Source organism: Acomys russatus, chromosome 17 (assembly GCF_903995435.1).
Source record: "Acomys russatus chromosome 17, mAcoRus1.1, whole genome shotgun sequence".
NCBI lineage: Eukaryota > Metazoa > Chordata > Mammalia > Rodentia > Muridae > Acomys > Acomys russatus.
The window spans coordinates 39,078,751-39,101,865 of NC_067153.1; the positions used below are offsets into that span (position 1 = coordinate 39,078,751).

Sequence of the window (23,115 nt, forward strand, 5' to 3'; positions counted from 1 at the left end):
ACGGATGATCAATGCTCAGCACACAGTAAGGAGGCATGTAATACAGGTGACAGGAGTAAGAACGAGTCCCTAGAAAAGCAGAAAATCCATTTATTATCAAAAGCCATGTATATACTAAAAATTGTAATACAACACACAGCTGGGAGGTCTCAGTGGTATACAGAGAAAGGATGAGCAACGTCTTACTAAAGTACAGAGGGAAAATCAAGGTATCATGTGCAAAGTGCCCATAGATTTAAAATGAAGATTTTTTTAAAAGGTTTATTAACTTTTATTTTATGTGCATTGTTGTTTTGCCTACATGTGTGTTTGTGAAGGTGCTAGAATGCCCTGGACCTGGAGCTACAGACACTTGTGAGCTGCCATGTGGAAATGGATCCCAGGTCTTCCAGAAGAGCAGCCAGTGCTCTTAACTGTTGAGCCACTTCTCCAGCCCGAATGCTGAAGATTTTTTGCCAAACACGACAGCTCATACATGCAATCCCAGGGCTTGGAAGACAAAAAATAAATTGCTAGTGGGTTTGGGACCAGTGTGGATTACACACTGAGTGATTGTGGTGTTCTCTGGATTACAATGAGAGCCTGTAATAAAAGACCGCGCCCTCCAAACCCATGTTCCCATTAAAACAACAGAAAATAGTCATAAGAAGTAAAACATTTACAGAGGAAAAACGACAAAGAGCACATACCAGCATACGAAGATAACAAAAACGGGCACAGTAGGAAGAAAAGACTATAACCTAACGACCAAAGCATGATTATTAAAAAAAAAATAAAATAAATGCTGAAGACAAAAGAGATTATAACTATCCTAACGTCAAAGATGATAAAAATGCTGAGGAACCTACCACAAACCTTGGGAACAAAAGAAAAAACAATTCAAAACTCAGAAAGAGAGAGAAACAACAAGCCAGTCTCTGGATCAACAGTAGCTCTCTGCAACAGCTGTAGATAAGTGAGGTTCTCGTGCGTGTTGGGGTCAAAGAAGCCCTTGGTGTCGTCGCTGGGGTCTGCCAGAATGCTGTTCATCTCCTCGTCAAAGTAGCCACGTTGGTAGGCCACGTCCACGGGCACACGGTGGCTGTGCACGGGATCGATGACGCCACCCGTGGCAATCTGGGCCTCCAGAAGGCGAATGCCATGGTCCTTGACGATGAGGTCCCTCTGCATGGCCTGGAAGAGAGAGATCTGCTCCCCAGTGTAGGGGTCCGTGTAGCCAGTGACAGCACGCTCGGCAGACAGCAGCTTCTCCTGGATCTCGCCGCCCACCACGCCTGCGGCCACGGCCTCCTCCACGGACAGCCTGCGGTTGTGCACCGGGTCGACGATGAAGCCCGTGGCTGCCTGAGCCTCCAGCAGCACCAGGGCCGTGCCAGGCCTCAGCACGCCCTTCCACATGGCCTGGTAGATGCTCATCTTCTCCTGACGGCCCGGCTCTCCCTGGACAGGCACCAGGACGCCCGCTATGCAGCTGGTGCCCTCCAGGTAGCGCCTGACAGAGTCCATCTCGGTCACCTGCTGCAGGGTCTTGGGCCCTTGGGCCAGTTCCCGCAGGGTCCCGGGGTCTATGATGCCAGAGGTCTGCAACTCAGATGCAGTCACCTGGCGCCTCAGGCCCCGGAAAGACACCTTGCTGAGACGTTCTTCCGTCTCCTCGATGACTTGGGTGAGGATGGAGATTAGCTCTCTTAGACTCAGGGTGCCGGCCAAGTGCTGGGCAAGGAGCTCATCTCGGCGGCCCTCGCTCAGGTAGGAGGAGAATAGGACTTTCCACACCGAAACTGGCTGGTCCCGGAACTGCCCGCGGTGTACCTGCATGGTGGCAGCACGCAGAGCCTGCTCTTGACGCTGCCTGGCAGCGTCACTGTTGTCCTCGACCTTGTCTGGGGAGGTCCCTGAGCTCCTGGCCCCAGACTCCTGTTGGGTAAGCGAGGAGACGCTGAGCTTTGCCGCGGACTCCGGCCTCTCCTCGGCCTCCTCGATGATTGTGGTCAGTCTGCGGGTCAGCATGGGCAGAGTCAGTGCCCCAGAGCTGAGCTGCGCCAGCAGCTCCTGCCGCGTGTCCCTGCTCACATAGTTAGATGTCAGGATGTCCCACACAGGGACCTTGTGGCCCCGGAGGTGACCCAGTTTCACCTCCATGGTGGCCTTACCCAGGGCTGCTTGGGGATCTACACCTGGGCTCCCAGGCTTGTCCCGGGACAGCAGCGAGATGAGGGTGGTGCTCACTTCCTGAACGGTCAGACCACCAGCCTGGTACCTACGCAGCAGATCCTGGCGCACGCTCTCAGGCACCTCGCGGTAGAAGAGAAGCTCCCACACGGAGATGCTCTGGCCCTGGAAGTCTCCTGTGCCTGGGGTCACACGGGTTTCCCGGAGGGCACGCCTCAATTCGTCACTCAGGCGGTACACTGTGGAGCCCTTTTCTGCCAGCTGCAGCATGTAGCACCCAGTCTCTGGGTCCCTCACACAGCGACGCAGCAGCTGAAGGTAAGTGAGGTTCTCGTGCGTGTTGGGGTCAAAGAAGCCCTTGGTGTCGTCGCTGGGGTCTGCCAGAATGCTGTTCATCTCCTCGTCAAAGTAGCCACGTTGGTAGGCCACGTCCACGGGCACACGGTGGCTGTGCATGGGATCGATGACGCCACCCGTGGCAATCTGGGCCTCCAGAAGGCGAATGCCATGGTCCTTGACGATGAGGTCCCTCTGCATGGCCTGGAAGAGAGAGATCTGCTCCCCAGTGTAGGGGTCCGTGTAGCCAGTGACAGCACGCTCGGCAGACAGCAGCTTCTCCTGGATCTCGCCGCCCACCACGCCTGCGGCCACGGCCTCCTCCACGGACAGCCTGCGGTTGTGCACCGGGTCGACGATGAAGCCCGTGGCTGCCTGAGCCTCCAGCAGCACCAGGGCCGTGCCAGGCCTCAGCACGCCCTTCCACATGGCCTGGTAGATGCTCATCTTCTCCTGACGGCCCGGCTCTCCTGGACAGGCACCAGGACGCCCGCTATGCAGCTGGTGCCCTCCAGGTAGCGCCTGACAGAGTCCATCTCGGTCACCTGCTGCAGGGTCTTGGTCCCTTGGGCCAGTTCCCGCAGGGTCCCGGGGTCTATGATGCCAGAGGTCTGCAACTCAGATGCAGTCACCTGGCGCCTCAGGCCCCGGAAAGACACCTTGCTGAGACGTTCTTTCCGTCTCCTCGATGACTTGGGTGAGGATGGAGATTAGCTCTCTTAGACTCAGGGTGCCGGCCAAGTGCTGGGCAAGGAGCTCATCTCGGCGGCCCTCGCTCAGGTAGGAGGAGAATAGGACTTTCCACACCGAAACTGGCTGGTCCCGGAACTGCCCGCGGTGTACCTGCATGGTGGCAGCACGCAGAGCCTGCTCTTGACGCTGCCTGGCAGCGTCACTGTTGTCCTCGACCTTGTCTGGGGAGGTCCCTGAGCTCCTGGCCCCAGACTCCTGTTGGGTAAGCGAGGAGACGCTGAGCTTTGCCGCGGACTCCGGCCTCTCCTCGGCCTCCTCGATGATTGTGGTCAGTCTGCGGGTCAGCATGGGCAGAGTCAGTGCCCCAGAGCTGAGCTGCGCCAGCAGCTCCTGCCGCGTGTCCCTGCTCACATAGTTAGATGTCAGGATGTCCCACACAGGGACCTTGTGGCCCGGAGGTGACCCAGTTTCACCTCCATGGTGGCCTTACCCAGGGCTGCTTGGGGATCTACACCTGGGCTCCCAGGCTTGTCCCGGGACAGCAGCGAGATGAGGGTGGTGCTCACTTCCTGAACGGTCAGACCACCAGCCTGGTACCTACGCAGCAGATCCTGGCGCACGCTCTCAGGCACCTCGCGGTAGAAGAGAAGCTCCCACACGGAGATGCTCTGGCCCTGGAAGTCTCCTGTGCCTGGGGTCACACGGGTTTCCCGGAGGGCACGCCTCAATTCGTCACTCAGGCGGTACACTGTGGAGCCCTTTTCTGCCAGCTGCAGCATGTAGCACCCAGTCTCTGGGTCCCTCACACAGCGACGCAGCAGCTGAAGGTAAGTGAGGTTCTCGTGCGTGTTGGGGTCAAAGAAGCCCTTGGTGTCGTCGCTGGGGTCTGCCAGAATGCTGTTCATCTCCTCGTCAAAGTAGCCACGTTGGTAGGCCACGTCCACGGGCACACGGTGGCTGTGCATGGGATCGATGACGCCACCCGTGGCAATCTGGGCCTCCAGAAGGCGAATGCCATGGTCCTTGACGATGAGGTCCCTCTGCATGGCCTGGAAGAGAGAGATCTGCTCCCCAGTGTAGGGGTCCGTGTAGCCAGTGACAGCACGCTCGGCAGACAGCAGCTTCTCCTGGATCTCGCCGCCCACCACGCCTGCGGCCACGGCCTCCTCCACGGACAGCCTGCGGTTGTGCACCGGGTCGACGATGAAGCCCGTGGCTGCCTGAGCCTCCAGCAGCACCAGGGCCGTGCCAGGCCTCAGCACGCCCTTCCACATGGCCTGGTAGATGCTCATCTTCTCCTGACGGCCCGGCTCTCCCTGGACAGGCACCAGGACGCCCGCTATGCAGCTGGTGCCCTCCAGGTAGCGCCTGACAGAGTCCATCTCGGTCACCTGCTGCAGGGTCTTGGTCCCTTGGGCCAGTTCCCGCAGGGTCCCGGGGTCTATGATGCCAGAGGTCTGCAACTCAGATGCAGTCACCTGGCGCCTCAGGCCCCGGAAAGACACCTTGCTGAGACGTTCTTCCGTCTCCTCGATGACTTGGGTGAGGATGGAGATTAGCTCTCTTAGACTCAGGGTGCCGGCCAAGTGCTGGGCAAGGAGCTCATCTCGGCGGCCCTCGCTCAGGTAGGAGGAGAACAGGACTTTCCACACCGAAACTGGCTGGTCCCGGAACTGCCCGCGGTGTACCTGCATGGTGGCAGCACGCAGAGCCTGCTCTTGACGCTGCCTGGCAGTGTCACTGTTGTCCTCGACCTTGTCTGGGGAGGTCCCTGAGCTCCTGGCCCCAGACTCCTGTTGGGTAAGCGAGGAGACGCTGAGCTTTGCCGCGGACTCCGGCCTCTCCTCGGCCTCCTCGATGATTGTGGTCAGTCTGCGGGTCAGCATGGGCAGAGTCAGTGCCCCAGAGCTGAGCTGCGCCAGCAGCTCCTGCCGCGTGTCCCTGCTCACATAGTTAGATGTCAGGATGTCCCACACAGGGACCTTGTGGCCCCGGAGGTGACCCAGTTTCACCTCCATGGTGGCCTTACCCAGGGCTGCTTGGGGATCTACACCTGGGCTCCCAGGCTTGTCCCGGGACAGCAGCGAGATGAGGGTGGTGCTCACTTCCTGAACGGTCAGACCACCAGCCTGGTACCTACGCAGCAGATCCTGGCGCACGCTCTCAGGCACCTCGCGGTAGAAGAGAAGCTCCCACACGGAGATGCTCTGGCCCTGGAAGTCTCCTGTGCCTGGGGTCACACGGGTTTCCCGGAGGGCACGCCTCAATTCGTCACTCAGGCGGTACACTGTGGAGCCCTTTTCTGCCAGCTGCAGCATGTAGCACCCAGTCTCTGGGTCCCTCACACAGCGACGCAGCAGCTGAAGGTAAGTGAGGTTCTCGTGCGTGTTGGGGTCAAAGAAGCCCTTGGTGTCGTCGCTGGGGTCTGCCAGAATGCTGTTCATCTCCTCGTCAAAGTAGCCACGTTGGTAGGCCACGTCCACGGGCACACGGTGGCTGTGCACGGGATCGATGACGCCACCCGTGGCAATCTGGGCCTCCAGAAGGCGAATGCCATGGTCCTTGACGATGAGGTCCCTCTGCATGGCCTGGAAGAGAGAGATCTGCTCCCCAGTGTAGGGGTCCGTGTAGCCAGTGACAGCACGCTCGGCAGACAGCAGCTTCTCCTGGATCTCGCCGCCCACCACGCCTGCGGCCACGGCCTCCTCCACGGACAGCCTGCGGTTGTGCACCGGGTCGACGATGAAGCCCGTGGCTGCCTGAGCCTCCAGCAGCACCAGGGCCGTGCCAGGCCTCAGCACGCCCTTCCACATGGCCTGGTAGATGCTCATCTTCTCCTGACGGCCCGGCTCTCCCTGGACAGGCACCAGGACGCCCGCTATGCAGCTGGTGCCCTCCAGGTAGCGCCTGACAGAGTCCATCTCGGTCACCTGCTGCAGGGTCTTGGTCCCTTGGGCCAGTTCCCGCAGGGTCCCGGGGTCTATGATGCCAGAGGTCTGCAACTCAGATGCAGTCACCTGGCGCCTCAGGCCCCGGAAAGACACCTTGCTGAGACGTTCTTCCGTCTCCTCGATGACTTGGGTGAGGATGGAGATTAGCTCTCTTAGACTCAGGGTGCCGGCCAAGTGCTGGGCAAGGAGCTCATCTCGGCGGCCCTCGCTCAGGTAGGAGGAGAACAGGACTTTCCACACCGAAACTGGCTGGTCCCGGAACTGCCCGCGGTGTACCTGCATGGTGGCAGCACGCAGAGCCTGCTCTTGACGCTGCCTGGCAGTGTCACTGTTGTCCTCGACCTTGTCTGGGGAGGTCCCTGAGCTCCTGGCCCCAGACTCCTGTTGGGTAAGCGAGGAGACGCTGAGCTTTGCCGCGGACTCCGGCCTCTCCTCGGCCTCCTCGATGATTGTGGTCAGTCTGCGGGTCAGCATGGGCAGAGTCAGTGCCCCAGAGCTGAGCTGCGCCAGCAGCTCCTGCCGCGTGTCCCTGCTCACATAGTTAGATGTCAGGATGTCCCACACAGGGACCTTGTGGCCCCGGAGGTGACCCAGTTTCACCTCCATGGTGGCCTTACCCAGGGCTGCTTGGGGATCTACACCTGGGCTCCCAGGCTTGTCCCGGGACAGCAGCGAGATGAGGGTGGTGCTCACTTCCTGAACGGTCAGACCACCAGCCTGGTACCTACGCAGCAGATCCTGGCGCACGCTCTCAGGCACCTCGCGGTAGAAGAGAAGCTCCCACACGGAGATGCTCTGGCCCTGGAAGTCTCCTGTGCCTGGGTCACACGGGTTTCCGGAGGGCACGCCTCAATTCGTCACTCAGGTGGTACACTGTGGAGCCCTTTTCTGCCAGCTGCAGCATGTAGCACCCAGTCTCTGGGTCCCTCACACAGCGACGCAGCAGCTGAAGGTAAGTGAGGTTCTCGTGCGTGTTGGGGTCAAAGAAGCCCTTGGTGTCGTCGCTGGGGTCTGCCAGAATGCTGTTCATCTCCTCGTCAAAGTAGCCACGTTGGTAGGCCACGTCCACGGGCACACGGTGGCTGTGCACGGGATCGATGACGCCACCCGTGGCAATCTGGGCCTCCAGAAGGCGAATGCCATGGTCCTTGACGATGAGGTCCCTCTGCATGGCCTGGAAGAGAGAGATCTGCTCCCCAGTGTAGGGGTCCGTGTAGCCAGTGACAGCACGCTCGGCAGACAGCAGCTTCTCCTGGATCTCGCCGCCCACCACGCCTGCGGCCACGGCCTCCTCCACGGACAGCCTGCGGTTGTGCACCGGGTCGACGATGAAGCCCGTGGCTGCCTGAGCCTCCAGCAGCACCAGGGCCGTGCCAGGCCTCAGCACGCCCTTCCACATGGCCTGGTAGATGCTCATCTTCTCCTGACGGCCCGGCTCTCCCTGGACAGGCACCAGGACGCCCGCTATGCAGCTGGTGCCCTCCAGGTAGCGCCTGACAGAGTCCATCTCGGTCACCTGCTGCAGGGTCTTGGTCCCTTGGGCCAGTTCCCGCAGGGTCCCGGGGTCTATGATGCCAGAGGTCTGCAACTCAGATGCAGTCACCTGGCGCCTCAGGCCCCGGAAAGACACCTTGCTGAGACGTTCTTCCGTCTCCTCGATGACTTGGGTGAGGATGGAGATTAGCTCTCTTAGACTCAGGGTGCCGGCCAAGTGCTGGGCAAGGAGCTCATCTCGGCGGCCCTCGCTCAGGTAGGAGGAGAACAGGACTTTCCACACCGAAACTGGCTGGTCCCGGAACTGCCCGCGGTGTACCTGCATGGTGGCAGCACGCAGAGCCTGCTCTTGACGCTGCCTGGCAGTGTCACTGTTGTCCTCGACCTTGTCTGGGGAGGTCCCTGAGCTCCTGGCCCCAGACTCCTGTTGGGTAAGCGAGGAGACGCTGAGCTTTGCCGCGGACTCCGGCCTCTCCTCGGCCTCCTCGATGATTGTGGTCAGTCTGCGGGTCAGCATGGGCAGAGTCAGTGCCCCAGAGCTGAACTGCGCCAGCAGCTCCTGCCGCGTGTCCCTGCTCACATAGTTAGATGTCAGGATGTCCCACACAGGGACCTTGTGGCCCCGGAGGTGACCCAGTTTCACCTCCATGGTGGCCTTACCCAGGGCTGCTTGGGGATCTACACCTGGGCTCCCAGACTTGTCCCGGGACAGCAGCGAGATGAGGGTGGTGCTCACTTCCTGAACGGTCAGACCACCAGCCTGGTACCTACGCAGCAGATCCTGGCGCACGCTCTCAGGCACCTCGCGGTAGAAGAGAAGCTCCCACACGGAGATGCTCTGGCCCTGGAAGTCTCCTGTGCCTGGGGTCACACGGGTTTCCCGGAGGGCATGCCTCAATTCGTCACTCAGGTGGTACACTGTGGAGCCCTTTTCTGCCAGCTGCAGCATGTAGCACCCAGTCTCTGGGTCCCTCACACAGCGACGCAGCAGCTGAAGGTAAGTGAGGTTCTCGTGCGTGTTGGGGTCAAAGAAGCCCTTGGTGTCGTCGCTGGGGTCTGCCAGAATGCTGTTCATCTCCTCGTCAAAGTAGCCACGTTGGTAGGCCACGTCCACGGGCACACGGTGGCTGTGCACGGGATCGATGACGCCACCCGTGGCAATCTGGGCCTCCAGAAGGCGAATGCCATGGTCCTTGACGATGAGGTCCCTCTGCATGGCCTGGAAGAGAGAGATCTGCTCCCCAGTGTAGGGGTCCGTGTAGCCAGTGACAGCACGCTCGGCAGACAGCAGCTTCTCCTGGATCTCGCCGCCCACCACGCCTGCGGCCACGGCCTCCTCCACGGACAGCCTGCGGTTGTGCACCGGGTCGACGATGAAGCCCGTGGCTGCCTGAGCCTCCAGCAGCACCAGGGCCGTGCCAGGCCTCAGCACGCCCTTCCACATGGCCTGGTAGATGCTCATCTTCTCCTGACGGCCCGGCTCTCCCTGGACAGGCACCAGGACGCCCGCTATGCAGCTGGTGCCCTCCAGGTAGCGCCTGACAGAGTCCATCTCGGTCACCTGCTGCAGGGTCTTGGTCCCTTGGGCCAGTTCCCGCAGGGTCCCGGGGTCTATGATGCCAGAGGTCTGCAACTCAGATGCAGTCACCTGGCGCCTCAGGCCCCGGAAAGACACCTTGCTGAGACGTTCTTCCGTCTCCTCGATGACTTGGGTGAGGATGGAGATTAGCTCTCTTAGACTCAGGGTGCCGCCCAAGTGCTGGGCAAGGAGCTCATCTCGGCGGCCCTCGCTCAGGTAGGAGGAGAACAGGACTTTCCACACCGAAACTGGCTGGTCCCGGAACTGCCCGCGGTGTACCTGTATGGTGGCAGCACGCAGAGCCTGCTCTTGACGCTGCCTGGCAGTGTCACTGTTGTCCTCGACCTTGTCTGGGGAGGTCCCTGAGCTCCTGGCCCCAGACTCCTGTTGGGTAAGCGAGGAGACGCTGAGCTTTGCCGCGGACTCCGGCCTCTCCTCGGCCTCCTCGATGATTGTGGTCAGTCTGCGGGTCAGCATGGGCAGAGTCAGTGCCCCAGAGCTGAACTGCGCCAGCAGCTCCTGCCGCGTGTCCCTGCTCACATAGTTAGATGTCAGGATGTCCCACACAGGGACCTTGTGGCCCCGGAGGTGACCCAGTTTCACCTCCATGGTGGCCTTACCCAGGGCTGCTTGGGGATCTACACCTGGGCTCCCAGGCTTGTCCCGGGACAGCAGCGAGATGAGGGTGGTGCTCACTTCCTGAACGGTCAGACCACCAGCCTGGTACCTACGCAGCAGATCCTGGCGCACGCTCTCAGGCACCTCGCGGTAGAAGAGAAGCTCCCACACGGAGATGCTCTGGCCCTGGAAGTCTCCTGTGCCTGGGGTCACACGGGTTTCCCGGAGGGCACGCCTCAATTCGTCACTCAGGCGGTACACTGTGGAGCCCTTTTCTGCCAGCTGCAGCATGTAGCACCCAGTCTCTGGGTCCCTCACACAGCGACGCAGCAGCTGAAGGTAAGTGAGGTTCTCGTGCGTGTTGGGGTCAAAGAAGCCCTTGGTGTCGTCGCTGGGGTCTGCCAGAATGCTGTTCATCTCCTCGTCAAAGTAGCCACGTTGGTAGGCCACGTCCACGGGCACACGGTGGCTGTGCATGGGATCGATGACGCCACCCGTGGCAATCTGGGCCTCCAGAAGGCGAATGCCATGGTCCTTGACGATGAGGTCCCTCTGCATGGCCTGGAAGAGAGAGATCTGCTCCCCAGTGTAGGGGTCCGTGTAGCCAGTGACAGCACGCTCGGCAGACAGCAGCTTCTCCTGGATCTCGCCGCCCACCACGCCTGCGGCCACGGCCTCCTCCACGGACAGCCTGCGGTTGTGCACCGGGTCGACGATGAAGCCCGTGGCTGCCTGAGCCTCCAGCAGCACCAGGGCCGTGCCAGGCCTCAGCACGCCCTTCCACATGGCCTGGTAGATGCTCATCTTCTCCTGACGGCCCGGCTCTCCCTGGACAGGCACCAGGACGCCCCCTATACAGCTGGTCCCATGGAGGTATCTCTTCACATCTTCATTTTTTTCAATCTGATCCACTGTGGTCTTGCCTTTCTCCAGGTCCTCCAGAGTCTGTTTTGTGATGACAGCTGAGCTGTGCAGTTCCTGTGCTGTGACTTGTGTCCGCAATCCCCGGAACCATAGTTGCCTGCTTTCCCCCTCTTTGTCTGCAATCATTTGTAGAATAAGTTTGACCACTTTCTGCAGTGCCCGGTCTGTTTCCCCTTTGTATATCCTAACTAGTTCCATCTTCTTCTCCTGTGACACATACTCTGAGTTCAGCAGCTCCCACACAGATCTCCTCTGGCCTCTGTACCTCCCCACAGTCACTTCTACCTGTTCTGCCTTCAGGGCTCTTTTGGTGGCCTCATCAACATACTCCATGTCCTTTTTGTCCTTGACTACCGGGAACAGAGCCCAGCCTGACTCCTCCTCCCTCTGGCACCTGTTCTGCAGCTCCTGGTATGTGACCTTTTCTTGTGTGTTGGGATCCACAAATCTTTTCCTCATGTGTTTCTGATCAGCGATGAGCACAAGCACGTCGTCACACAGACAACCGCGCCTGCAAGCTACCTCCAGAGGTAGTCTATGGTGGTGCAGGGGGTCGATGACCCCGCCTGTGGCCACCTGCACCTCCAGCAGCCTCAGTGCCTCCTCTTTTCTTATTAACTTCCTCTCCATGGCTTGGAACAGTGGGATAGTCTCTCCCGTGTTGGGGTCTTTGTATCCCTTTGCTGCCTTCTCTGCACTCACAAGTCTTTCTCTCAGGTCTTCGCCCACCAGGCCAGCTGCTATGGCCTCTTCCACACCCAGGCTCTGGTGGGTGTGGGGGTCCAATAAGTACCCAGTGGCAGCCTGTGCCTCCAGCAACTGAGCTGCAAACCCTGCGGGGATCAGTTCTTCCAAGCTGGCCTCATAGAGACTCAGTACCTCCTGGGTTAGGGGTCTGGTCACCCCAGCAATGCAACGGCTGCCTCTCAGGTAGCTTTTTATGTGGTTCAGCTGGCAGAGGTCCTTCTCCCCACTGTGGAGCGCATCCAGCATCTTCTTATCGAGGACCCCAGAGTTGAACAGGTCTGCAGCCGTCACTTCACCGTGGATGCCAGCCACTTTGAATTTTTGGTTTCGCTTCTCTGTTTCTTCCACGATAGCGGTGATAACCTCCAGAAGTTTCTCTAGGCCTATATTCTGGGCTTTGTAGTCCTGCAAAAGCTTTCTTTTTCTTCCTTCTGTGAAATATTGGGAAGACAGCAGGTCCCACACAGACACAGTCTGGCCTGCAAACTTCCCTACGTACATTTTCCTAGTTCTGGATCTCAGCGCTTGCCTCGTGGCCTCATCAATGTATGTGCAGGTCTCTCCCTGCTTTACAATTTCCAACATGTACAGGCCTGTCTCGGGGTCTTCGATGCAGCGCTCCAGCAGCTGCAGGTACGTAAGGTTCTCGTGCGTGTTGGGGTCGAAGAAGCCCTTAGTGTCATCGCTCGGGTCAGCCAAGATGCGGTTCATCTCCTCATCGAAGTAGCCACGCTGGTAGGCCACATCCACGGGCACACGATGGCTGTGTACAGGGTCAATGATGCCGCCCGTGGCAATCTGGGCTTCCAGCAGGCGGATGCCATGGTCCCTGACGATGAGGTCCCTCTGCATGGCCTGAAAGAGAGAGATCTGTTCCCCGGTGTAGGGGTCCGTATAGCCAGTGACAGCACGCTCGGCAGACAGCAGCTTCATGTAGGTTTCTTTGCCAAACATTCCTGCCTGGAATGCCTGCTCTACCGTTAGCTTCCGGTTCTCCACAGGATCGATGATGAACCCGGTGGCTGCCTGAGCCTCCAGCAGCACCAGGGCTGTGCCTGGCCTCAGAATGTGTCTCCTCAAGGCCTCCGGGATACTCATCTTCTCTTTCGTACCCTGAATAAGAACCCCAGCGATGAAGTTGCCTCCTTCCAGGAACCTCTTCACGCTGTCCATCTCCGTCACTTCCTGGACTGTCCTCTTTCCCTCATTTAGCTCGTCCAGTGTCTGCTTATTAATCAGCTGGGACCTAAACAAGTCCCTAGCTGACACTTGCTTCCGCAGCCCTCTGAAGGTAGCCTGTGGGGGCTGCTTCTCTGCAGCCTCCACCAGGGTGGTGACCATACTGATGACCTGCCGCAGAGCAGCAGCCCTCCCGGAGCAACAAAGTGCCACCAGCTCCCTCCGCTTTTCAGCTCCTACATACTCAGAGTGTAGCAGGTCCCAGAGTGACACGCTGTGCCCTTGGAACCTCCCCATACTGATGGGCACCTTCATAGCCCTCAGTGCCACTGCAGTGTGGTCGTCCACCTCGAGCACGGTGTTCTGAGGCAGGGGCAGCAGCCACAGGCCAGTGGCAGCATCCAGCACACAGCATTCCCTGAGCTGCTGGTATGTCACTTTCTCACGGGAGTTGGGGTCAAAAAAGAGCTTGTTTTCCTTCTCAGTGGCAGTCAGCAGCTGGTTTGTCCGCTCGTCCAGGAGACCGAGCTTGCAGGCCACTGCCTGGGGCAGGTGCACTCCATGAGCAGGATCCACAATGCCCCCTGTGGCCAGCTGGACTTGCAGGAGAGGAAAAGCCTCACTCTGAGGTACAAGCCCCTTTTCCATGGCCTGCCATAGAGAAAGGGAGCCTCCCGAGTAAGGGTCTGAATATCCTGTCACAGCCCTTTCCACTTGCTTAAGCTGTTCGCTCAGCTCCCTGCCCACCAGGCCGGCCTTCACTGCACCCTCCACTGACAGTCTCTGGTTAGTTAGTGGATTGACAAGGAAGCCAGAAGCCACCTGGGCCTCCAGCAGCTGCTGACCCAGTCCTGTGGGTAGGAGGCCATCTCTAACAGCCTGGGCAATGGTCATCTTGGTCCCTGAAGGCTGCAGCAGCACACCAGCCACACAGCCTGTACCCCAGAGGCAGGCTTTCAGAGCAGGCTGTTCGGCTACCTCAGTAGGTGACTGCACGCCCTGCGTCAGGGCTTCCAGTGTTTCTTGGGTGATAATACCAGCATCTCTTAGCCAAATGGCAGGGACCTCACCCCGTGGGCCTGGCACAGTGATGCGGGCCAGGAGCTTTGCTGTGTTCACCCAGCTGCGCACAGTGTCCTGTAGCTGTGGCACAGACGTCTTCCCAACCCTCACGTCCTCAAGGAAGCCCCTGCGCTGCTCCTCAGTAAAGTAGCAGGAGGTGAGCAAATCCCAGAGGGACAAACCATCTTCGGTGCCAGCTGATGCTTTCAAGGTCTCCTGGACCTGTGTGTCAGTAGGGAGAGCAGGAGCATCTTCTGTCAGGGGCAGGAGGTGAAGGCCAGAGGCTTTGTCCTGGAGACACTGCCCTAGAAGCTGGGCATAGCTGGTGTGTCCCCGGCCATCGGGTGTGGGAAAGGTCTCGGGAGAGCTGGACAAGGCCACTTCCATCTCTTGATCAATGCAGCCACGCTGGACTGCCACAGGCATGGGGAGGTGGATGTGAGATGTGGGATCAATGACCCCTCCTGTGGACACCTGGGCCTCTAGTAGGCGGGTTGCCTGCTCCATAGGGACAAGGCCCTTCTTCATGGCCCTGAACAGGGACACTTTTTCTCCAGTAAAAGGGTCTCTGTAGCCAGTGATAGAATGTTCTGCTCGTTTCAGCTTGCCATATACTTCCGCCCCCACCAGTCCCCTGCACACAGCTTCATCTACTGACAGGGTCTCCAAACTACAGGGGTCTGTGATGGCTCCAGTGGCTGCCTGGGCCTCCAACAAAGCCAGGGCCACACTAGGTGCCAGCAGCTTCTGCTTCATGGCCTGGTAGAGACTGATTTGCTGTTTGGAGGGCTGTAACAGCACACCGCCTACAGTGCCTGAGCCCTGAAGGTACCTGTGAACATCATCCAGGTGAAGGAGGGCATCTGGGCTGATGGTCCCCATCAGCACCTGGTCCAGGAGCTCCTGGTTGATGATGCGGGCCTCTAGGAGCTGGTAGGCAGTGACACAGCCCTGTAGTGCGGGCAATGTGATGTCTGCCCACCTCCTCATCTCTTTCTCCAGCAGCTGAGTGACCTGCTCCAGTGTGACCTTGCGCTGCCGGTAACGCTGCAGTAGCTGCCTCCTCCAGTCCTCTTTGAAGTATTCTGAGTTAATCAGCTCCCACGCAGAAACTCTCTGCCCTTGGAACCGTCCATATTTCACGGAGAGCAGTAGATTCTGGAAGGCCTGCCGAGTGGAGCTATCTACCAGCTGGGGTCGTGTACCACTAAGAGGCAGGAGGTGCAGGTCTGTCTCAGGGTCATGCATACAGCGCTCCAGAAGCTGCAGGTAGGTAAGATTTTCATGTGTGTTGGGGTCAAAGAAACCCTTGGTGTCATCAGATGGGTCCAACAGGATGGAGTTCAACATCTGGTCAAAGTAGCCACGTTGGTAGGCCACGTCCACGGGCACACGGTGGCTGTGTACAGGGTCAATGACACCACCCGTGGCAATCTGGGCCTCTAGCAGGCGGATGCCATGGTCCCTGACAATGAGGTCCCTCTGCATGGCCTGGAAGAGTGAGATCTGCTCCCCAGAGTAAGGGTCCGTGTAGCCAGTGACAGCACGTTCTGCAGAAAGCAGTTTTTCATACACATCAGGCCCAATGACACCAGCCCTCAGTGCTTCCTCCACAGAGTATCTCTTGTTCTCTTTTGGGTCAATGATAAAGCCTGTGGCAGCCTGGGCCTCAAGCAAGATCAGGGCAGTACCGGGCCTGAGGAGCCCCTTGCTGCGGGCCTCATAGATGCTGAGGCGTTCCTGGGAGTCAGGCAGCAGTAGGCCTGCAATGCAACCCGTGCCCTGCAGATACCTCTGCACCGAATCCAGGCTGCCCACATCTTGGGCTGAGGTCTGCCCACGTTCCAGCTGCTCAAACAGGTCCTGGTTAATTATCTCGGCCTTCAACAATTCTCCTGGTGTCACAGTGTCCCTCAACCCAGCAAAAGTGACTTTGGCAGTGGTTGCAGCCTGCTCTACAATGGTCTTCAGCTCAGCTGCCAGCTCCTCTACCGACAGGGCTCCTTTCTGGTGCTGCTGGGCAAGCACTGCCCTCTGCTTTACGGGCACTGCTTCAGAAAAGAGCAGTTCCCAGAGGGATACAGGCCGGCCCCGGTACTTCCCTACAGAGATGGAGGTTGTGGCCTTGCTCAAGACCTGCCGAGTACAGTGATCAATAAATGTGGGTCCCTGGGGTTCATTTGCATGGGATATCCCAGGGAGAGGCAGGAAAGCAAGCCCTGTCTCTGGGTCAGTGACAGAGCTAGCCAGCAGCTGTTCATAGCGAAGACTGTCATGTGTGGTGGGATCTAAAAAGCCCGTTGTCTGAGAGAGATGTTGCTGAGTCTCTTCGTCCAGGCAGCCAAAGCGCAGGGCAGCCTCCAAGGGCAGCCGGAATTTACGGGCTGGGCATATGAGGCCACCTGTGGCCAGCTGGGCATCCAGGAGGCGCAGAGCCAGCGGCTGGTCCACAAGCTCCTTCTTCATAGCCTGAAAAAGGGGGACGCGGGAGCTGCTGAAGGGGTCATAATACCCAGTCACTGCCTGTTCTGCAACCAGGAGCTGCTCATGAAGTTCTGGGCCAACCAGCCCTGCCTTGACTGCCTCTTCCACCCAGAGACGCTGGCCTGTGACTGGGTGCACGAGGGTGCGGGTGGCAGCCTGGGCCTCTAAGAGTTGTAGTGCAATGCCCTTTGAAAGCAAGTGTTCTACTGTAGCCTGGTAAAAGCTCTTCTTGTGACCCCTGGGCAACAAGACAACCCCTGCCAACCCTCCAACACCCTCCAGATAGCGTTGCACCTCGGGATGTGCACCCACATCCGACACCACCAGCGTGCCCTCCTGCAGGCCTCGGACTGTCTCCTCATCCAGGACTCCAGCCTCTAGCAGCATACTTGCACTGGCTGCTCCACCCAGGGTGTGGAAGGTGATCTTCAAGGGCAATAGAGGCAGCCCTGAGCTGGGGTCTTGCACACACCTACCCAACAGCGTGCCGTACGGCAGCTGCTCCAGCGTGTTGGGGTCAACAAAACCTGGAACACCCATGCTGGGCTCGGACTCCACCAGGCTGAGCCACGTCTTCTTATCCAGAAGGCCCTGCTGGCAGGCTAGCTCTGGAGCCACTCGCACACCCTGAGTTGGATCCACCAGCCCCCCAGTAGCTAGTTGGACCTCTAGCCATCTCTGCCCCAGGGTCCTGTCAACAACTTCCTTCCTGATAGCCTGGAAAAGGGCTAGCTTTCCATCCCCATAGGGGTCAGGATAGCCAGTAACTGCACGCTCAGCGGCCAACAATTTCTCCTTTAGCTCCAGTCCCACCAGACCCCGCCTTAGGGCTTCAGACACAGGAAGCAGCTCGCCCTGGTCAAGGTCCACAAGGCCCCCAGTGGCTGCCTGGGCCTCAAGCAAAGCCAACCCGAGCCCGGTGGGCAGTAGGCCTTGCTTCATAGCAGCAAAGAAACTCTGGGTCTGCCCTGAGGCCTCCACATACACTCCAGCAATACTTCTGGCAATGGTAGGCGGGGCAGCCTCTGCTTGGGGCCTGGAAAGAGTGCTGGCTCCCAACTGGTGCTTCCTGATTTTAGGAACAATTGACTGCTCAGTGCCATTGGCAATCACGGCGTCACGAGGAGGGGCCTGGCCGTTCATCGTGGACAACTGGAAGCACAGAACTGGCTTAAGGTCCACTTGTGTCCTGCAGGGAACAGAAAGACTCAGTCAGGGACCCTCAGTGGCTGGGCATGTGAGAAAGATAAGATCACGGGGGTTGGGGGTTGGGTAGGTGGGGGAGGGGTCAGACACAAGTCCTTCTAAGCTGAGTGAGTTCTGAATCCACACCCAGATGTGAGGACAGGAGGTCCCCTGAGCTACCACAGAAGTTCATGGTAGCCAAGGGCCCTCCAAAGGCATGAATGGACCTCATTGTTGGGGGAGAAAGCCCTGTTCTGCAAGTCCCTTCAAGATGGATTAAGACAGGTTGCCCTAGTGGCACACGCTTTTAATCCCAGCACTCAGGAGGCAGAGGCAGGTGGATCTCTGTGAGGTCAAGACCAGCCTGGTCTACAGATGGAGTTCCAGGACGGCCACATCTGTTACACAGAGAAACCCTGTTCAAAATTACCCCCCCAGAGGCTAAGAGCACTGTCTGTTCTTATAAAGGTCCTGAGTTCAATTCCCAGCAACCACACAGTGGCTCACAACCATCTATAATGAGATCTGGTGCCCTCTTCTGGCGGGCAGGCACACATGGGGGAAGACTACTGTATAATTAATAATTTAAAAATACCCCTTTAAAGGCAGGCTGCCTCCCAAAACTTAGACAATGCAAGAGACAGCATGGGCACAGTTGTTGGGTATTTTGTTGTTGTTTGATTTTTTTTTTTTTTCAAGACAAGATTTCTTTGTATAATAGTTCTGGTTGTCCTGGAACTCTCGGCCCGCTGTGCTCTACTTTAAGTTACACTATATTGTACAAAACAGTGTTTTGTTTTGTTTTGTTTTTCAGGCCTAGAGAAGGAGAAGACGCCATTCGACAACTTGGCTTTTGCCATTTTGAGGGATGTATACCGCAGGCCCTGGGTGGATCTGCAAACAGCACCGCCTGTCAGGCAGCAGCCACAACACTGACTGAAATGACTTATTCCGGGGAGTCGAAAGGAAGCCACCTTATACATTTACCAGGGTGAACTGAGACTATAGGTGCATGTGGGTGTGTTAAAGCCATCTCAGGGAAACCAGATCCAAGAACTTAACCAGACACACCAGTCTGAGAAAAGGGTCCCTCTCCTGGGTCCCATTAAAGTGAGGGACACCTAACATTTCAATGGCCTGGCCTTATATCCCCTTATACCTGTTGTGTGCATCAATGACAAGTAACCGAAGGATTCCCCAACCATCGTTGCACCTTTAGCTTGACTCTGTCCTCTGCAGTTGATCCTGACCCCGCACTCCTTCATCTTTTTGTCCCTCTGGACCTGGACCATTTCCTGTTCTTGGACTCCTACAGCTTTGTTCTCACACCCTGACTACAGAAGCTCCCTCCCGCCACTGGTCTCACTTGTTGTCCTAACAGTGCAGCTTCTTGAGCTCTGAGGATGTTCTCTGAATCCCACCGCAGCCTCTTTAACTTGTATTCAGTCTCTAAACCACCTACAGACATAGAAGCACACAAAGAGATCTACTGTGCACTGTGTGGGGTAGGTGATAAAAGTTGTTTTAGTAATTAAGATTGGGACCAATGAATTTGTCTTCACCTTGGGCTGGATTACCAGAGTAGGTGGGAGTATATGTAAACTCTTAAATTTTGAAACTACCGAACCTTGGGAACTTGCTGTCATTCGATATATTCTGACAGTGTAGAAAGACACAGACATGTTTGTCCACATTTCTGGCATAGTATTCTTAACAACGCACAAGGTCCTGAGGCCTCTTAGGACTCCTTGTGGAGTATATCTGCCCTCTACTCCTGGCCTCCAGGATTCCAGTGCATAGAGCTTGGGGCTCTCCTGAGCCCCCCTCTCCTCCAGTCCTGCCTTAGTCTTAGAAGGTGTGTGTTGGGCCTTTATGCCTGCCTGTGTCCTGGGTCACCTGGATCCAGGCCTCTAAGCCTCTGCCAAGGCTTGGGACCTTTTAGCTGAGCTGAATCCATTGCCCAGAAAGGCAACTCAGATTCATAACATGTAGGCCATGACTGTGACCTTATTTGGAAACAGGATCTCAGTGAATATAACTACGATGAGATCATCCTGAGGCCTGCTGGCTGGGATCCAGCGCACCTGGTATCTCTAGAAGATGGGCGGCAGGCTTGCTCAGGAAGAAGGAAACCACCCTGTAAACTGAGCCTGCATACTGTGTCTTCTCTTAGCCCACAGCCTCAGCATTGCTAGAATGTTCTCTCTACTCAGGAGTTCATCCAGGCTGCTCCTTGCATGCACGCTGGGAGGTGTTGGCCTACCCCTCCACAACACACATTTGTACTATGGAACTTAGCAGGCAGACTTTGAATCTGTGTGCCCAATGAATCAAGAGATTCTTGGCCTGTCTCCAGATCTCTCAACCTGCAGCTTGAGCCAGCCAGTCCTGAAGTCACATCCTCTTCTGTGTCCTGTATACAGATCACCTAGTGCCCTTAGTGCCCTTAGACTTCAAACTCACCCTTACATTCCTTTCTTTCTTTCTTCCCCTCCCTCCTCTTGCTTGTTTTGTTGTGTTTGTTTGTTTTTTGTTTTGTTTTGTTTTGTTTTGAGACAGGGCTTTTCTGTGTAGTTCTGGGTATCCTGGAATTCATTCTGTAGCCCAGCCATCTGCCTCTGCCTCCCGAGTGTTTGGGTTAAAGGCATTGCACCCAGCCAGGGTTTTCTTAAAGGTACCTCAGTGGGTACAGCTGCATGCTGGCTGTCCACTGGTCCACCTCACATGCACCAAAGTCCTCATGGTTTTGCTATGGCACCTCAAAAGCTCGTCCTGTCACTTCTTAGCCAGACCTCCTGCTCCTATAACCCTGGCTTCTGTACCATGTACGCAGGAGCCCTCCATGCCATCACCAGCCACCTTTAAGGCTCCTCACCAATGTCCACACCACATGTAGAATGTGGAGGGCAGATAACTGGGAGCAAGGCTGGCTTGCTGGGCAGCCATGGCCAAGGCAGGGGCATAGCCTATATTGTGGATGGTAAGCCCGGCTTTGAGATCACATGATTTGCTTGAACAGATACTGTTCAGCTTAGAGAGGGTTCTGAACAGATGGTCTCACCAAACTCTTTGAGAATTGCCCTACCTAAGGGCCCCGTGACAGGTTCAGCCCCTTGACGTGATTTGGGGACACTCTGCAAGCTATTAAGTTATGGCTCTCGGAGATACCATTGAGATGGCATTCCAGCCATAGCTTTGACAAAATGTCATTCTTCATTCCCTCCCTCAGACTGGTCCTGAGCCTTCTGGGGTACCCTACCGCCATCCTGCTGCTCAGAGCCTCAGGCCTCAGGCTTACAACCAGGCAGGCACCTGGACAGGGCTAGAAGAGTCCACCACCAACCTGCAGCAGAACAGGCAGAGCCCAAGGTGCCAGTATCAGGGCCACCAAAGACACAAGATGGCCGGGATAAGGTCACTAAACACCAGGAGTGCCCAGCTGGGCAGCTGTGAGAGGAGGCAGCTCCATTGTTAGGGGCCCCCAAACCAAAATAGTAAACTTCAACATGAAGCAAAACCCTTTGCCAAGGATGAGTCCCAAGTCAGGGTGTGGGGGCTCTGACTTAGGATGAATGATTTGGTGGTAATACACCCAAACTCAAAGTCATAGATGTCCTTGATGCCCTTTTGGATGTTCCTCCTCGGTCAGCCTGCTTCCCTGCAGGGACCAATGCCTCTTGTCTCCTACAACTCAACCTAGGGGACCAAAAGGAGGTCAGGAACCAATCCAAGAGGTGGGTGATAGGGGCCGGACCAAGTTGGCCAGGGAAGGGATTTCCCAGAACAAGAGGACAGACAGAACACACTGACAAGGACCCTAGGAAGTATAAACCACTACCAGCCTGTGACTCTCTAAGGAAGGGTAGTTTGCTAGTGGCACGGACTGATCCCAAGGCTCCCCAGCTGAGCCTATCCTTAGGAAGGAAGCAGTAGGGGCCCCCAAAACACAACAGCAGAGTCCAGGTGCTGATGACTGTCTGTCTGAAAGACCCAAGGAGGGGCAGCCAAATGGGCCCAGCCACACAGAGTTCAAAAAAGAAGTTGTAGAGCAGGTATCCCTGGAACAGGTGAAGGGGCTATTGACAGGCACATGTGTGAACAAGAGCCCAAATCCAGTGCCTGGGGTGCAGGTGCCACCCAGTGTTGGGGTGATCCCTTTATGCACTGTGTTAAAGATTGCCCTTTTATTATTCAGATGCTGATTTCTGTACCCAGAGTTAGTTGAGTATGGACCAGACTTTGGTATTGTCATTTTTATTAAGTATCTCCTGACTCGGTATTTTCTAAACACTGTTCTCCATCACCTTCTGATTGGTCAGTTAAAGAGCTGGCCTGCCTATAGCAAAGGCAGGAAAGGGAGGCAGGACTTCCGGCAGAGATAGGAACTCTAGGAAAGCCAGGCACCGAGGAAGTTAGACATATGAAACCGAGAAGAGGTAACAAGCCACGTGGCAGAACATAGGCTAATATAAGTGGGTCAACATAGGTAATAACAGCTAGTTGAGAACAAGTGTAAGCTAAGGCCTAAAGCTATTATAAGTAAATAAAAAAAAATCTCCATGTCATTATTCAGAACTGAGGTGGGCATAGATAGTCCATATGGTTTTAACCCAGCCTCCAACTCCTGGGCAAGAACGGACCTCAGATGAAACAAGTACAAAGAAGAGAGCAAAGAAGACCAGCCCTTCTGGAAGAACGCTCTGGTCAGCCACTCACTGCCCATGCTTTGACAGTGACTTGGACCCTAGGAACACTCAACAGATCCTAGAGCCTGAGGGTTACTGGGGTCCTGTGTCAGCTTGGTGGAGCCACAGGACTGTCTTATGGTTGACTCATGTCATTAGGAAGCACAAACTAAGGAGTTCCATGGCCACGGAGGATGAGGTGTCCACTGCGGGAAGGCTAAGAGGTCAATGAAACTGGCCAGGGCCCCTCTCACTGCCTAACAGAAGTGGCTGGCAGAGGGGGGGTGTAGAGACAACTGCTTAAAGGCACAAGTAGGCTTCTGCTCCCAGGTGACAGACACCCTGCAGTCTGGACACCATCTCTAGGACACAATGTTTCTATTCTAAAACATTGATTTCCCATAGTGCTGGGTCCCAGGAGAGCAACTCAGGCCCAGGAACCAAGGCCTGGGAGCAGTAGCCTGCACACTGGGAGAGTGAGTTCCAGGGCCCATAGAAAGAGCAACACTGTGAGGGCAGACCTGCCTGGCAGGGGGAGAGGCGCCACTACACCATGCTGACAGTAGATGAGAGCATACAGCTCCTCTGGCTAAAGAGGAGACTGTGGGCGGTGGAGCTGCCCCTGGCCCAGTGACCCAGCCCACAGTGTGTATTGAGTCAATGGTAGTTTCTCTAGATGACTGGAAGAGGTAACACATGCCTCGTATGACCTGGGAGCCACCATCACAGGACCAGGTCCATCCCTCAGTCCTCTTGCACTTCCTCAAGTAGGTACCCAGTGGCATTTTAGAGATTGGTTTTAAGGCAGCACAGTGTGACTCTGGTAGACCCAGGGCTGCCCAGACTTGTCCATTTTCAGGGACAAGTTAGACAGCATGGCAGACCAGCCTTTTCCACCAACTGCCTTCTCCATGACAATATCCCAAGACCACCTCTAATGACTCATTCCAGACTCTGCTCCCAACATTGCTTTGGTGCCTTTGGTGCCCACCTACAAAGCTCTGAG

General features: G+C 56.8%; 1 protein-coding gene across 1 annotated transcript in view; it reads right to left on the bottom strand.

The window, feature by feature from the left end:
* Positions 1 to 23,115, bottom strand: part of Eppk1 (epiplakin 1) — a 35,387-nt gene that overhangs the window by 10,488 nt on the left and 1,784 nt on the right. Inside the window, exons 2-3 of the mRNA XM_051159345.1 lie at positions 9,571 to 17,428; positions 912 to 1,878 (exon numbers count right to left, since the gene is read on the bottom strand). Of these exons, the coding sequence (XP_051015302.1) occupies positions 912 to 1,878; positions 9,571 to 17,382 (8,779 nt within the window). The 5' untranslated portion in view covers positions 17,383 to 17,428. The remainder of the gene's footprint in view (positions 1 to 911; positions 1,879 to 9,570; positions 17,429 to 23,115) is intronic.